This window comes from Formica exsecta, unplaced genomic scaffold, assembly GCF_003651465.1.
Source record: "Formica exsecta isolate Colony F162 unplaced genomic scaffold, ASM365146v1 scaffold223, whole genome shotgun sequence".
NCBI classification, from domain to species: domain Eukaryota; kingdom Metazoa; phylum Arthropoda; class Insecta; order Hymenoptera; family Formicidae; genus Formica; species Formica exsecta.
In genome coordinates this window covers 15,575-27,720 of record NW_021849528.1, presented here as the reverse complement: position 1 = coordinate 27,720, position 12,146 = coordinate 15,575, and the positions used below count along the sequence as shown (strand labels likewise).

General features: G+C 36.4%; 1 protein-coding gene across 1 annotated transcript; it reads right to left on the bottom strand.

Annotated features, from left to right (window-relative positions):
* Window positions 1-6,785: 6,785 nt before the first annotated feature.
* LOC115235491 (maternal embryonic leucine zipper kinase-like) lies at window positions 6,786-10,788 on the bottom strand. Its single transcript, XM_029807327.1, has 12 exons — window positions 10,476-10,788; window positions 10,156-10,306; window positions 9,969-10,078; window positions 9,748-9,901; window positions 9,561-9,667; window positions 9,330-9,497; window positions 9,050-9,247; window positions 8,761-8,980; window positions 8,086-8,155; window positions 7,757-7,907; window positions 7,564-7,667; window positions 6,786-7,487 (listed from the first exon to the last, which is right to left on the bottom strand). Exons 1-12 carry the CDS (start codon window positions 10,617-10,619, stop codon window positions 7,214-7,216), a joined length of 1,851 nt encoding a protein of 616 aa, XP_029663187.1. The 5' UTR covers window positions 10,620-10,788; the 3' UTR covers window positions 6,786-7,213.
* Window positions 10,789-12,146: the final 1,358 nt, after the last annotated feature.

Here is a 12,146-nt window from a genome sequence, read left to right as displayed (position 1 = left end):
CGCTCTTAACGCTCTTAAAAAAAAAAAATCAAAGAAAAAAGAAATCAGTATATTAAACATTTTTCTAATTTTTCTTTTCGCATTATCGTGTAAAATTTTTAACATTTTTTATTTTTACTTAAATCATAATTATATAAGGTATCGTGGAAAACACCTTCAAATTAAACGCACTTAAAACATCAAATATGGAAATATATATATATTATCTGTTTCATATCTTAAAGAATAAACTTTGATTTAGCGATTCGTTTATCGTGGAAAAAAATTCGCCCATTAGAAGCTTGTATGGTATTTTAGGAAAAGACATATTCAATCTTCAATTCTAAGACTATAGATTCTTGTAGAGGTAATCGAGAGATCTCTGCAATAGGCAACGCAAAATTACATCTCATGGCACATATTGTTCATGCCAGTTCCTCTAGAATTAAAAACGATGACGCTATAACAAACAGGAAATCGCGATCGCGACGCAGTTTTAGCGCGGGATTAATTAACGATATACCGAAGTCGATCGTATCGTAGATGTTGACGGTGACTCGATGATGATGTTGTGTTGTGAAATGGAAGAGTTATTTTTATATTAAAGCGCTGACTGCTTTCATTTAATATAACGAGGGAATTACTTCTTTAGAATTCGAACGAAATAATATCTGCGATCGTAATTACGATGCGGAGACACATTCTGCATTGGTTCAAAGAGAATTTAGATGGAGAGAAAAGATTATCATACCTTGACAATAACAATAGCGGATGGCAAAAGTGTACTCTCCCGCGATATAGGAGCATAAAATTACGAATGAAGTCATCTCTTGCGCTGACGCGATTGTCGATTGTACCGCATCTCTTTAGCCAAATCGTTAATAAATTTTCTAGCTTTTTTAGATATTATTTTCGAGCCTCTTAATGATGGATATTTATTGCGACGCGAATGCGCGTAAGAGTCATTATTTAGTCATTATTTTCGACACGGGCTTTAAATATACGGTAGACAATGGAAGAGATCGGGTTGCCGGGCGCGGTATCATTTTTATACGCGCGCGGTTTTCTACCGTGCCGTTGCGACAAATAATCATCGTCCATCGCCGGCAGGAAGTCGATGAGGAGCTCGACCACGAAGAGATTTTCGGTACGATAATCGTAGGGAAACTCCGGACGTCCATTGTGACAATGGCCTCCCGAGGCAGCGCGATAATTACGTGCCGCGGAGTAATAATGTGGTAAACAGAGAAGAAGCGCCCAGACCTCTACTCTGTCTTTATTCCGGTATTAACAAAATCAGATACGATCTCGCTGACCAGCGAAATAAGAACGGCGAAACACCGACAATGACGTTAATCGAAAATATGATACATACAATTATTACGGGTGATGTCTTTCTATTCGAGTGTCTTCATCTCGTGTTTTCTTTTTGCACAAGAGAAGAAGAGATACCGATATCGTTACTTCCTGCCGTCCGTGACGCGCCCTCAGAAGAAATACCGCTGATCTACATTCGGAAACAATCCGTTTCCTGCCTTTTTCCCGCCGGTTTTTCTCGGACATGGCGAACGAAGGACGAGGGAGTGCAAAACAGGGAGGGCAAGAGCAAGTGAATGAGCGAGCGGATCTCGACGTGGAAATTGGAAGGAGAAGGAACGTCAGGGCGGCACCTGACCGGAAAGCGTCACAGTCGGCGCATTCAGCCTCGTTCTCTCCTTTCCCTTCTGCTATCTGCTTAGCCGACCTCCCTCTCTCTCTTTTCCTCCTCTCGCCCGTCTCCTTCACGAAAGGGTTGTACGTTGTTTCCGTCGTGTGTTTACTCGCGCACGAGCTTTTTCATGAAAAATGTTAAAGTCGAGATCAAACACTTGCGACAATATTCCGGCGATATCATGCGATATTGCAGTATCGGTGTTAATTATAAGAATTTATGATACAGACTCCGCAAATGTTCGTTACCGAGGCAGGGATTACGCGATTTGGCAGATTGCGATAATGCGTTTATTACGGAAAACGGCGAAAAAAAGATGCATATTATTAGCGAAATTATACGCATCGATACGATAACGCAACGTCTATAATATCTAATACGAACGGTGAACACTGAAAGTGGGCTCTGGTAAGAGCCAGAATGAGAGGACGAAGGGAGAGGAAAAAAAGCAAGAGAAAGAGAGAGAACGAATAGGTAGGTAAGGACACATAATAGCAGGATGTTACAACGCCCGTGTCCGGTACATAAGTATCTGGTTTCATAAATGAAAGTGTCTTCATTCATAGATACATATTTCCATACAATCGCGGCTCTATTGGTTTGTATCTTATGATATCGCCGTTATGTGCCGGCAGCCCCGGCGTATATCACATATGTAACACATAGCACCATTATATACAAATTCCTAGTAATGCGGCGCTACTGCTGCATTAATGATAAAGTTGTTTAGATATCGCGATATTGGGGCGAAAAAGGAAGAGCGCGCGCGAAAAATGCTATTCATGCGCGACGAATAGAAGGAATATATCTCGTCGTATGTTACACAACCTACACAATAGAGAATGCAATATGTAATGAATAAATATACGAATATGTATTTATTTCATTATAGGAATACATTATATTACCGCGCCGTTTCTAAAAAAAAAAAAAGCAAAAAAAAGGAGAGACTCATGAAGGATAGAGGATCGACGACCTATATTTATATTTATACAGTAAAGGCTCGCGGGCCCCGTTCCCCCTGTTGCGTTTATAAATCGAGCACGCGGCGAGGACGCACACGAGGACGCACCCTTTACGTAGGAAGCCATCCTTTTCCTAGCATCCACAGTCCACACAGGAAATCTCAGACGCACCCACCGAAACAAGCCCGCCCCCGTCGGCCGGAGCCGATTTAATGTTTCGTTTCCTCTACGACGATAAGGGGATACAATTTTATAGAAGCGTCGTTTTATAGTAGCCCCGTGCACGCAGTAAACTTGAAAAAATACAAGCGGTTACACTCGCGAGTCGACGCTATAATTAGATCTCGATTGAGGGCTACCATCCCTCTGGCTGACGAAAGAGGCCTTGAGGAACAAGTAAGGTGAGAAAGGTATCGAACGTAAAAATTATGAGGACGTAAAAATCGTAAAGACAAATTTATAAATGGATGTGCAGTCAAAATAGCGCTAAATATTTCTTTTTTATATATTTCATATTTTACTTTAAAGTATATATTTTAATATATGGGAAATATATATTATGTATATTTTTATTTCAGAAAATATTTTATTATGGAATATATATTTTATTATAATAAATCTATATAGATTTCACAAATATATCAAGATTTGAATCATTTTCAAAGAAACTTTATAGCGAAAAAAATTCATTTTTTTCTCAGATACAAATATCTATTTTTGAATAGAAAATTTTTGCTCACTTTAAGAAATATTTTATTTCGCGACTAGGTCTGTGGTTTAGCGCGGAAAACTTGCGGCGAGTTGGCCGACGAGGGTGGATAATGCGCGGGCACGAGATAGTAAATTTTATAAAATAATATCCTCCCATGCAACGCTGCATATTCATTTTTCCGGAGGGACTTCCCTACTGGGTCTCTCCCAGGAATAGGGGAGGAAGAAGAGGAGGAGGAGGAGGAGGGTTTCTCGCCACTGTCCGGTTCGAGCCGCGTACATATGTATGAGCTTCTGGTGGACGCGCCGGTCACGCCTCGATGAATCCGGGGCTTTCTGCCCTTTATTTTCACCGGCAACGCGCCCTTTCCTCTCGCGAATAAACATCGAGACCAATCCCGAAAGAAAGAAGAAAAAAGAGAGAAGAAAAAAATAACCGGATGATTAGCGCTTCCCATTTTCCTTCCGAGTGCCAGCTACATAACGATACGTGGCTTTTTATTACTCGAAGAAGAAACCGCTGGATATACGTCTCGGTACGCAGATGCATGAAGAAATCGCGCCTCCTTTACGCGTAACGAATGTCACTTTGAAATCGCACGTGACTCAAAAGAAAACACAACTATTCTCGAGGAAACTACAAGAAACTATGTTTACTTTCACCCGCAATGCCACGATTATATCGTTTCGTCGTGCAAAGAAACGCTCGAAGAACGTTTTTTAACGTCAAAAAACGAAAGAGGAGACGCGAGATGAATTTAATTAGACATTCTGACTCGCGTTTTTTTCAAAATTCCTTACAATACACCTCGTGATTCTACCGTGATATATATCGCGACACCTCAAGCGAAATTATTGTACGCTAACGTGACATTCTCGTCGTTAACAACGTCGACGAAACTGGCTCTTCCTCGACGTACGTCCAAGAAAAGCAACCCGCTCGCTCGCTTGCATTAAAGAGCAATTAGCCGCGGCTCGCGAGCACGCTGATGCCCGGAAGCGATAGAAGCGGGCCGCGCGTGCCACCCTTACCCTCCTCTTCTTCTTCCTCGTGCGCGTGTGTCTGTATGGCTTTGTACATATTCTTACACTTACCACTTGGTAACACGTTTCGCACTCGCAAACTCGCCTGACTCGAAGCACTCTAAGCCGGTATAACGACTTCCCTCTTTCTCGTTTCCACCGTCGCCGTTTTTTTCCCCGTCTTCATCGGCGAGGAATGCGTCTCTCTTTCTTTCTTCCTACACACAAGTAAAATCGTTAGTGAATTTTCTGGAGAGAGAGAGAGAGAGAGAGAGAAAAGATATCTTTTCGCAAAAGGAATCGTAAAATCACGACGCGTCATGATTTTACGATTTTAACCTTCTCGATATGCGCTGCGTAGCCACAATGGCCGAATATGATTATTTAGAATCCAAATTCAATGCAGTTCAATATCGTAAGAATTGGAGGCCATTAAAGGATTTAAATATTGAAAAAATCTAAGAAGTGCAGCACAGAGATAGTCTTACGTGTCCTTAATCCGACGCAATTTATCTTTCTTGCACGCGCTTCTGCCGCGCGTCTTCTCTCTACCTTCTTTCGCTTCTCTAGCGCCGTTCGCTCAATTACCGTCGCAGATAATCATTATCGCAGAAACTGTACCGTGCCTCATTGCCCTAATCCTTAATTAGCCGCCGACCAGACGATAATTAGTACGAACCAGTGTCGGATAGCCGATACGTTGGCGGGAACGAGGCAACTGTGATGCCAGAACAAGGCCCGGGCTCACATGCACACAATCAGAGAACTCCTTACATGCTGCGCAGAACGCTCTGCGCAGAGCGTTCTCCGCAGCATGTACGGGGTTCTCTGACTGTGTGCGTGTGACCCGGGGCTTCGTTCTGGCATCATAGCGAGGCAGTACTGTGAAGTTTGCCCTCAGTTTTATAGCGCCACCTTTCGCGCGCGGCAAATTCATTTGACGCTTGAATTTTATGTTTTCCAATAATTAACTTGTTCCAATAATATTTTTATTGCAATCTAGAAAGCTTTTCACGCGTTGCAGCCGCTCGATTATATTGATATCGTGTTTTTCTTTACAATGTCTCTTATGCAAAAGTGCCTCTCAATAAGAAATTGAATAGAAAAGATCTCATTTAAAAAATGGGACATTTTCAAAAATAAACTTAATATAAATTAATATATCAAATTATATGTCGTGCAATATAATTTACAAATGTCGAGTACACTCACAGATATGATATAAAATTATTTTAAATGAACAAATGTAAATGATTATATATATTCTTGTATTTCGCTTCAGTCCTTTCAGCTTAAAGGTAATGATGAAGCGAAGATTCGCAACGTGCACGTGCGTGCGCAGTTAATTGTAATTTATACCCTGTCAACTTAGAGACTTACATATATCACGCGCAGAAAGTAACTTCATTACGCAACTCTTTCGTGTTGGTTTCTGTAGCTTCAGATTAATTTTAAACGTTTACAATTAATCGTCTCGGCTTATTACCTCGAAATATGATTACCTCCTATGATTCGCGCAGGATTTTCTTTTTCTTTTATGAATATTTACATTCCTTTTGGATATACAATACCACAAGTACAACTCGCTCTCTTTCTCCGTCCTTTCTTTAAAGATCTAGCTCCGCAGAAACTTCCAAAAGATACCGTAGACGATACTTCGCGTCGTCGTACAGCAATCTTGCGGGCAACCGTCTTTTCTCTTTTTCGCCGCGAGTACAACAATTGTAAGACCGTAGGCCGCTAGCAACCAGGCTTTGTCTTGCGTCGGTACCGAATCGGTGAAAGAGAAAAAACAACGGCCGCGATCTACGTCCGTGGATATGGGTTTGCGTGCACGAGAGAGGGAAGACCCGACGATTATTCGAACAAGAGGCAAAGATAAAGAGTCGATGTCTCTCTCTTTCTCTTGTCTTCTCTCCCATAAAGCGAAGATGTATACGCGCCGCTGCTCCACTTTATGCTGATCGATTTGTGGTGATTTTATATCTTCGCCTGTCTATATAGCTCTATGTATCGGCAGGCCGCGGCGGACCGCTTCAAACGGGCCGCGATATTTTATATCTGTGGTATAAACGCAAAATTGAGCTTTACATATTCTGGACAGAAAGGGCTCAAAGTGCTCCAAAGTGCGCGCAAGAAATTTCTTTATGTTGTACATGAAATAGTCGATCACTTCGATCGGAATATTCTTTGTTAGTATCAATATCGCCGCTCTCTGTGGAATGAAAAATTCAATAATTATTCCCTCCCGATGTCGAAATCGGGAATTCGAGAAATTATGACATATGAATGCATTTTTTGTTATATATACATATATAATGGAATGTAATATTAATGGATATATATATTCCACGCACATTTTCATTTTATATATAAACAATAAAAAATACAATATGTGAATGTAGTATATAAATTTATTAGATTATGATATCGCATAAATACTATTACATTATATTATTTCGCTTATACGATTACACAACCCGTACTTCGAGAATATTTTTTATAGATCTTAATAGATCTGTTATATTTTAGTCATATAGCTTTTTTTATCTCTAGAAAATAAATGTTATATTATATCAAATAATCTCTCTCTTTGTAATAATTACACATTTAACATGTGAGTACACTTAGGAATTGCATATTTTTAAGGCTTATACTATGCGTTGCACATATATATATATTCTTCCACCAATCTTCCAATGAAACATAGATCTTGTGTTGTATATTAAAAAATTAAAACACAAGTTTCTCTTATTATCATATTCAGAGTGCACGTATTGAGAAATTTTTTTCTGCACTATAAATAATATATATAACAACTACCTCAGATAGGACATTTGGACTCGTAGGAATCTTCCGGATCTGTAGAGATATCTTCTGCTGTGAGAGCAAGAATTTCTTCACAGACGCGTTTATAGACCCATGCGTCACCTTTTAGTCTTTTTCGGCGAATGCCAACTAACCGTTTCCCATTTGGACCAATCTCCAAAAGGCAGACTTCAAGTTCAAAGGAACAGGAATTCTGAGAAGAAATTGATTTGGACGAATCTTTTTTATCTTCCGAAAATAATTCTTCAGTCTCCCCTTGCAGAATAAATCTATAACACATAACTTTTGATAATACAACTGCGTAGAAAAGTGTCAAGTGTTTAAAAAAAAAAAAATTGGAATTACCCTTTCTGATGGCACATTATACCCTTTCGCCGAAGTGCTCTTCGTAATTTCGAGAGGACATGCTTTGGACAACCGCTGCATGTCGCAGACACGTTAGATAGTCCCTTTGAAAATAAAAGAACATTTACCATCATTCACAATAAAGCAATTTCTTTTGACAATATTTTCATACGTTTATGACTATCAACTATACCTTTCCTGACAGTATGTTCGGTTCTTCAGGATCTATATTTTCATTCTTCACTCGCCTTTTTGGTGTAAGAACATATCTCACTCGATTAAATCCTCGTTCCAACCCCATCATAACTTTTCTTGCGCTACCGGGTGTAGATGTTTGTGAAGTTCTATAAAAACACATTATATATCTATATATATATAATATATATATATATATATATATATATATATATATATATATATATACATACATACATATATATATACATATATATATGTATATATATACACACACACATATATTATATATTATTCTCATATATATTAATTCACAAGTTTTTTCACCTGGTATCTAATATCGAACATTGTGTAGGAGTAGTAACTGATTTATTTTCAGGCGGTCTTTTTGCTGGAACTAGAATAAAATTATAAAAATCCCAAATATATATATATATCATAGGCATATAACTCCGATATTATTTGTATATTATTAACAAAGGATATGTATATATATAGGATTATATTATATGTACAAGTTTAATATACTTCCGAGCGAGGATTCAAATGTGGTGGTGCTTGAGGGATAGTATATCTTCTAAGAAGTTTTCAAGAAGGGATACACTGGAATTCTTAAGTTCAAATTGCGTTTATTAGCAAGTCGTTCCTCTTTTCGAGGTAATTATCTGCTTTTCGCGCGACTGCTGTAATTTATGGCGGTCGGAAACTTTCATTAAAGTTTTAATTAGGTGGTGTGTGCTAGCATCACCTAATTAGAAGTAAACTTTAGAAAACGTACTACGAGACTAATTACGGCTGCAACACGTTCGATAAACGTTTGTTGTATGTAAAATGTACATACTTTAAATAACGTTAAAAATTGACACATTAAAAATGTGAAAAAAATTTCTTTAAAGACTAAATAGGATAAGCCAAATTCATTGTAAAAATCTAAACCTAGTTTTTGATAAAAAAGACATGATACTAAAAATTAAGATGTTGCAATGGCAATGAAATACTTACCGGGCGATGATATATCATCAGGCTCTCTGCTTCGTAATCTTTTTCGTGTCGGTATACTTGGTTCTGTAAAATTATTTTTATCACTTCTTTTGGGCAGAACATCGTAAGTGACATCGACCACTGGAGATAATTTGTTATTTATTCTACTTCTTGGAGAATGATCGAGTTTGGTTATAAAATTATTGATTACTGCTTTGCGTTGTGGAAAACTGATATCGTTCTATAAAAGAATAAAATATGTATCAATTTAATGTATCAATTTCATATCAAAGAAAAATATTCAACATACCATATCCTGCTTAAGATGAGATTTTGTTACAGATGCTATTTTTAATGAAAGTCCACGTAATTTCCTGTCAAGCAATAACAAATATGTAGCTGTTCTATAATCAGTCCTATCACTCTTCATAAGTTTCTTCCATATGTCTGTATTATTTTCACCACAAATAGCGGACATAGTGCTCAATACTTCATCATCTTTTTCAAACTATATTTAGATAAAAATAAAACTTATAAAACATTTATACCTATTTATAAAATCAATTTTTTTGCATCCGAAAAGTTCTTACTTTTGTCCTATGAGTAAATACTACAGGTTTCAAAGAATTTAATGTAACCCATGGATGAAGACATAATTCATCAATAGTGATTCTTTTTACTGGATCGATTTGTAGCATTGACTTAATTAGTGCTTTACTATCATTAGAAAGCCAGTACGGTTCCTCATATTTGCCATTCTGGAATAATACAGTTTATTTACTTATGCAATAATGTCCAAATGACGAAATTGAAGAACTTACAAGTATTTTTTTATATAAATTTTCTAAATTATTGTCGTCAAAAGGCAAAAAGCCACATAATAAAGCATATAGAAGAACTCCCATGCTCCAAATGTCTACTTCTGAACCTGCAGAAGAAAGATTGTACATTAAGCATTAAATTACAATGAAATTTGTGTGAATAAAAACACTTTATAAGTTTATATACCTAAATATTTCTTCCCCATTATGAGCTCTGGTGCTGCATAGGTGGGAGAACCACAAGAAGTATATAAATGTGCTTGCATTCCCGTCTTGGGTTTTGCGCATAGTCCAAAGTCAATTAACTTTAAATTTTCTTCTTTATCCAATAAAACATTCTCCTATTAAAAAAGATAAGTCAATCTAATTCAAATAACAACTATTGTAAGAGACATAAAATATGCTTACAGGCTTTAAATCTCTATGAGCATATCCCAAACTGTGCATATATGCAACAGCAGAAACTATCTGGCAAAAGAACCTTCGAGAGTCAGCTTCCGACAATTTGTTTTTCTCAACTGCAACAAGATACAATACTGTTAAGACTTGTGAAGATAATAAAACACATTCTCCAGATTATTTAGAGATATATTACCTATATGATCAAATAGCTCTCCACCGGAACAATATTCTAATACCATGAAATAATGACTCTCTGTCTCTATCACTTGGTATAATCTACAGATATGTTGATGCAACAATGTCTTGAGTGCCTCCACTTCAAGCTTGACTCTTGGTAAATCTTCCTGAAATAAATATTGCAGGATGAGATTGTATTTTGATAAACAAAATAGAGGTAAAGAATTCTATAAAGATACTTGACACACGCAAGCAGAGAAGGAAATTGCGATAAAATTGACAGTGTCATTCTCTGCAGATAATGAAAATAATTTAGACATTTATAAAATCTCTTACTCCTAATGTCGTCTTCTCCATAATCTTAATGGCAACTTTTTCACCGGTAGCGACGTGAATCGCCAATTTAACTTTGGCGAAGCCGCCGCTACCGATCGTCTTCTCCAGATCGTACAATCCTTTAAGGGCGGCGTATCGTACCATCTTGAGGCCCGAGCACGTGAAATACGGATCATAAATATTGGAAATATATCCGGATCTCACCTCTCAACACCGTAACCGACCGCACACATTAACTTTTTTGAACCGCGATAAACAACTTTTCGCAGCCAATGGGGACCTCGCGTTGCCGGTTGCCGGCGCCCGTTGTCAGTAATGCAACATACGAACGCAGTATGTGCAATCCTCAAACGTCAAATAACTATGTCGTCACTTTTTCTAGCTGGTACAGTAGCGTCAACTAGATCCATTTTAAAGCCGACGGAACTACATAGCCAGATTCAATTTTCGGTGCCCTACGGTAAAACAACTGGTTGGTGTATGCTAAATCCATAATTGTGGATCAAAATGGCGGAGAAATATTATGAATTTATTAGTTTTATTAGCTATGCGTGATGTTTTGCCATTCTAGTATATATTACAGATAGCGATAATAAGTTAAAATTGAAGCATTGTTATGTATATGCGCACGTGACATAAAATAAATTTTTTTAAAATTAATTCTCCCAATAATTTTTTTCCTAATTCTTAAATATATAACATGTTATATAAGATATAGTTATAGTGTTATAGAAGATATTTACAATAAATTGCTTTTACTTTTTTCTTATTCTTGAAACAAAATTATCAAGCATTTTAAACAATATTAAATTATTATGCTTTAAATTTATATAGCTTTTTTTATAATTAATTATTAATTTATTATTAATTCTATTATTTAAGTAATTTTTTAATTTATAAATTCAGTTGGATGCACTAGTGCGCACTGATGCACATTAAAAGCTATTATATGTGTATAAATTTATATAAGCATAATTTATGTATAAGTACAGTAATTAAGATGATAAGATTATTAATACTATAAATCTTTTGAAAATAAACATAACAATAGATACGCTAACGCTATTTTCGCTTGAAGAACAAGATTCTTTGCCCTTATTTGTCCACCAAACGCTTCGGAGTAAAAATAGTGTCTATAATGGAGTGCATTTATTGAATATATAAAAACATTTATAAAATTTTTATATTTCTTATATTTTTGAATGCAACTTTATTTGATTAATAAAATTTCTTCAAATGAAATGACAAAAAAAACGCGACATTATTTGGATAAATTTTAATTAGATACAAATTTAAAAATCAGATAAAAAAATTATGTTCCTTATCTAAGTAAAAATTATTTGGATTATATCGTATTTGATGTCATTTTAATCGTAAAAATCTCATTAATCCATTAAAGTTATTCTCAAACCGGTAAAATGCAAGAGTCTTTCTCAAAGTAAGAATCGAAGTGACAGAAATCTAAGTTATAAATTATTGTTTTGTTGCGATCTTTACGGACAATAATTATTTCTTTAACAACAAATAGAATCAAATATATTTTGTTCACGGTGCCATATAATTTGACTTTTCGACGATCTAGATATAATTTGGATTAAGAACGTGCTATAAAATGATCGAATCGTAAAATCCATTAATTAACATAACGATAAGCTCCGTGATACATTAATC

Excerpts from the sequence above, each read along its gene's own strand:
- LOC115235491 (XM_029807327.1), bottom strand. The coding sequence starts at position 10,619 with ATGGTACGATACGCCGCCCTTAAAGGATTGTACGATCTGGAGAAGACG. Across the intron at positions 10,307-10,475 it reads TGGAGAAGACGACATTAGGA|GAAGATTTACCAAGAGTCAA; the intron begins GTAAGAGATTTT and ends TATTTATTTCAG. Across the intron at positions 9,668-9,747 it reads AATGGGGAAGAAATATTTAG|GTTCAGAAGTAGACATTTGG; the intron begins GTATATAAACTT and ends TTTCTTCTGCAG.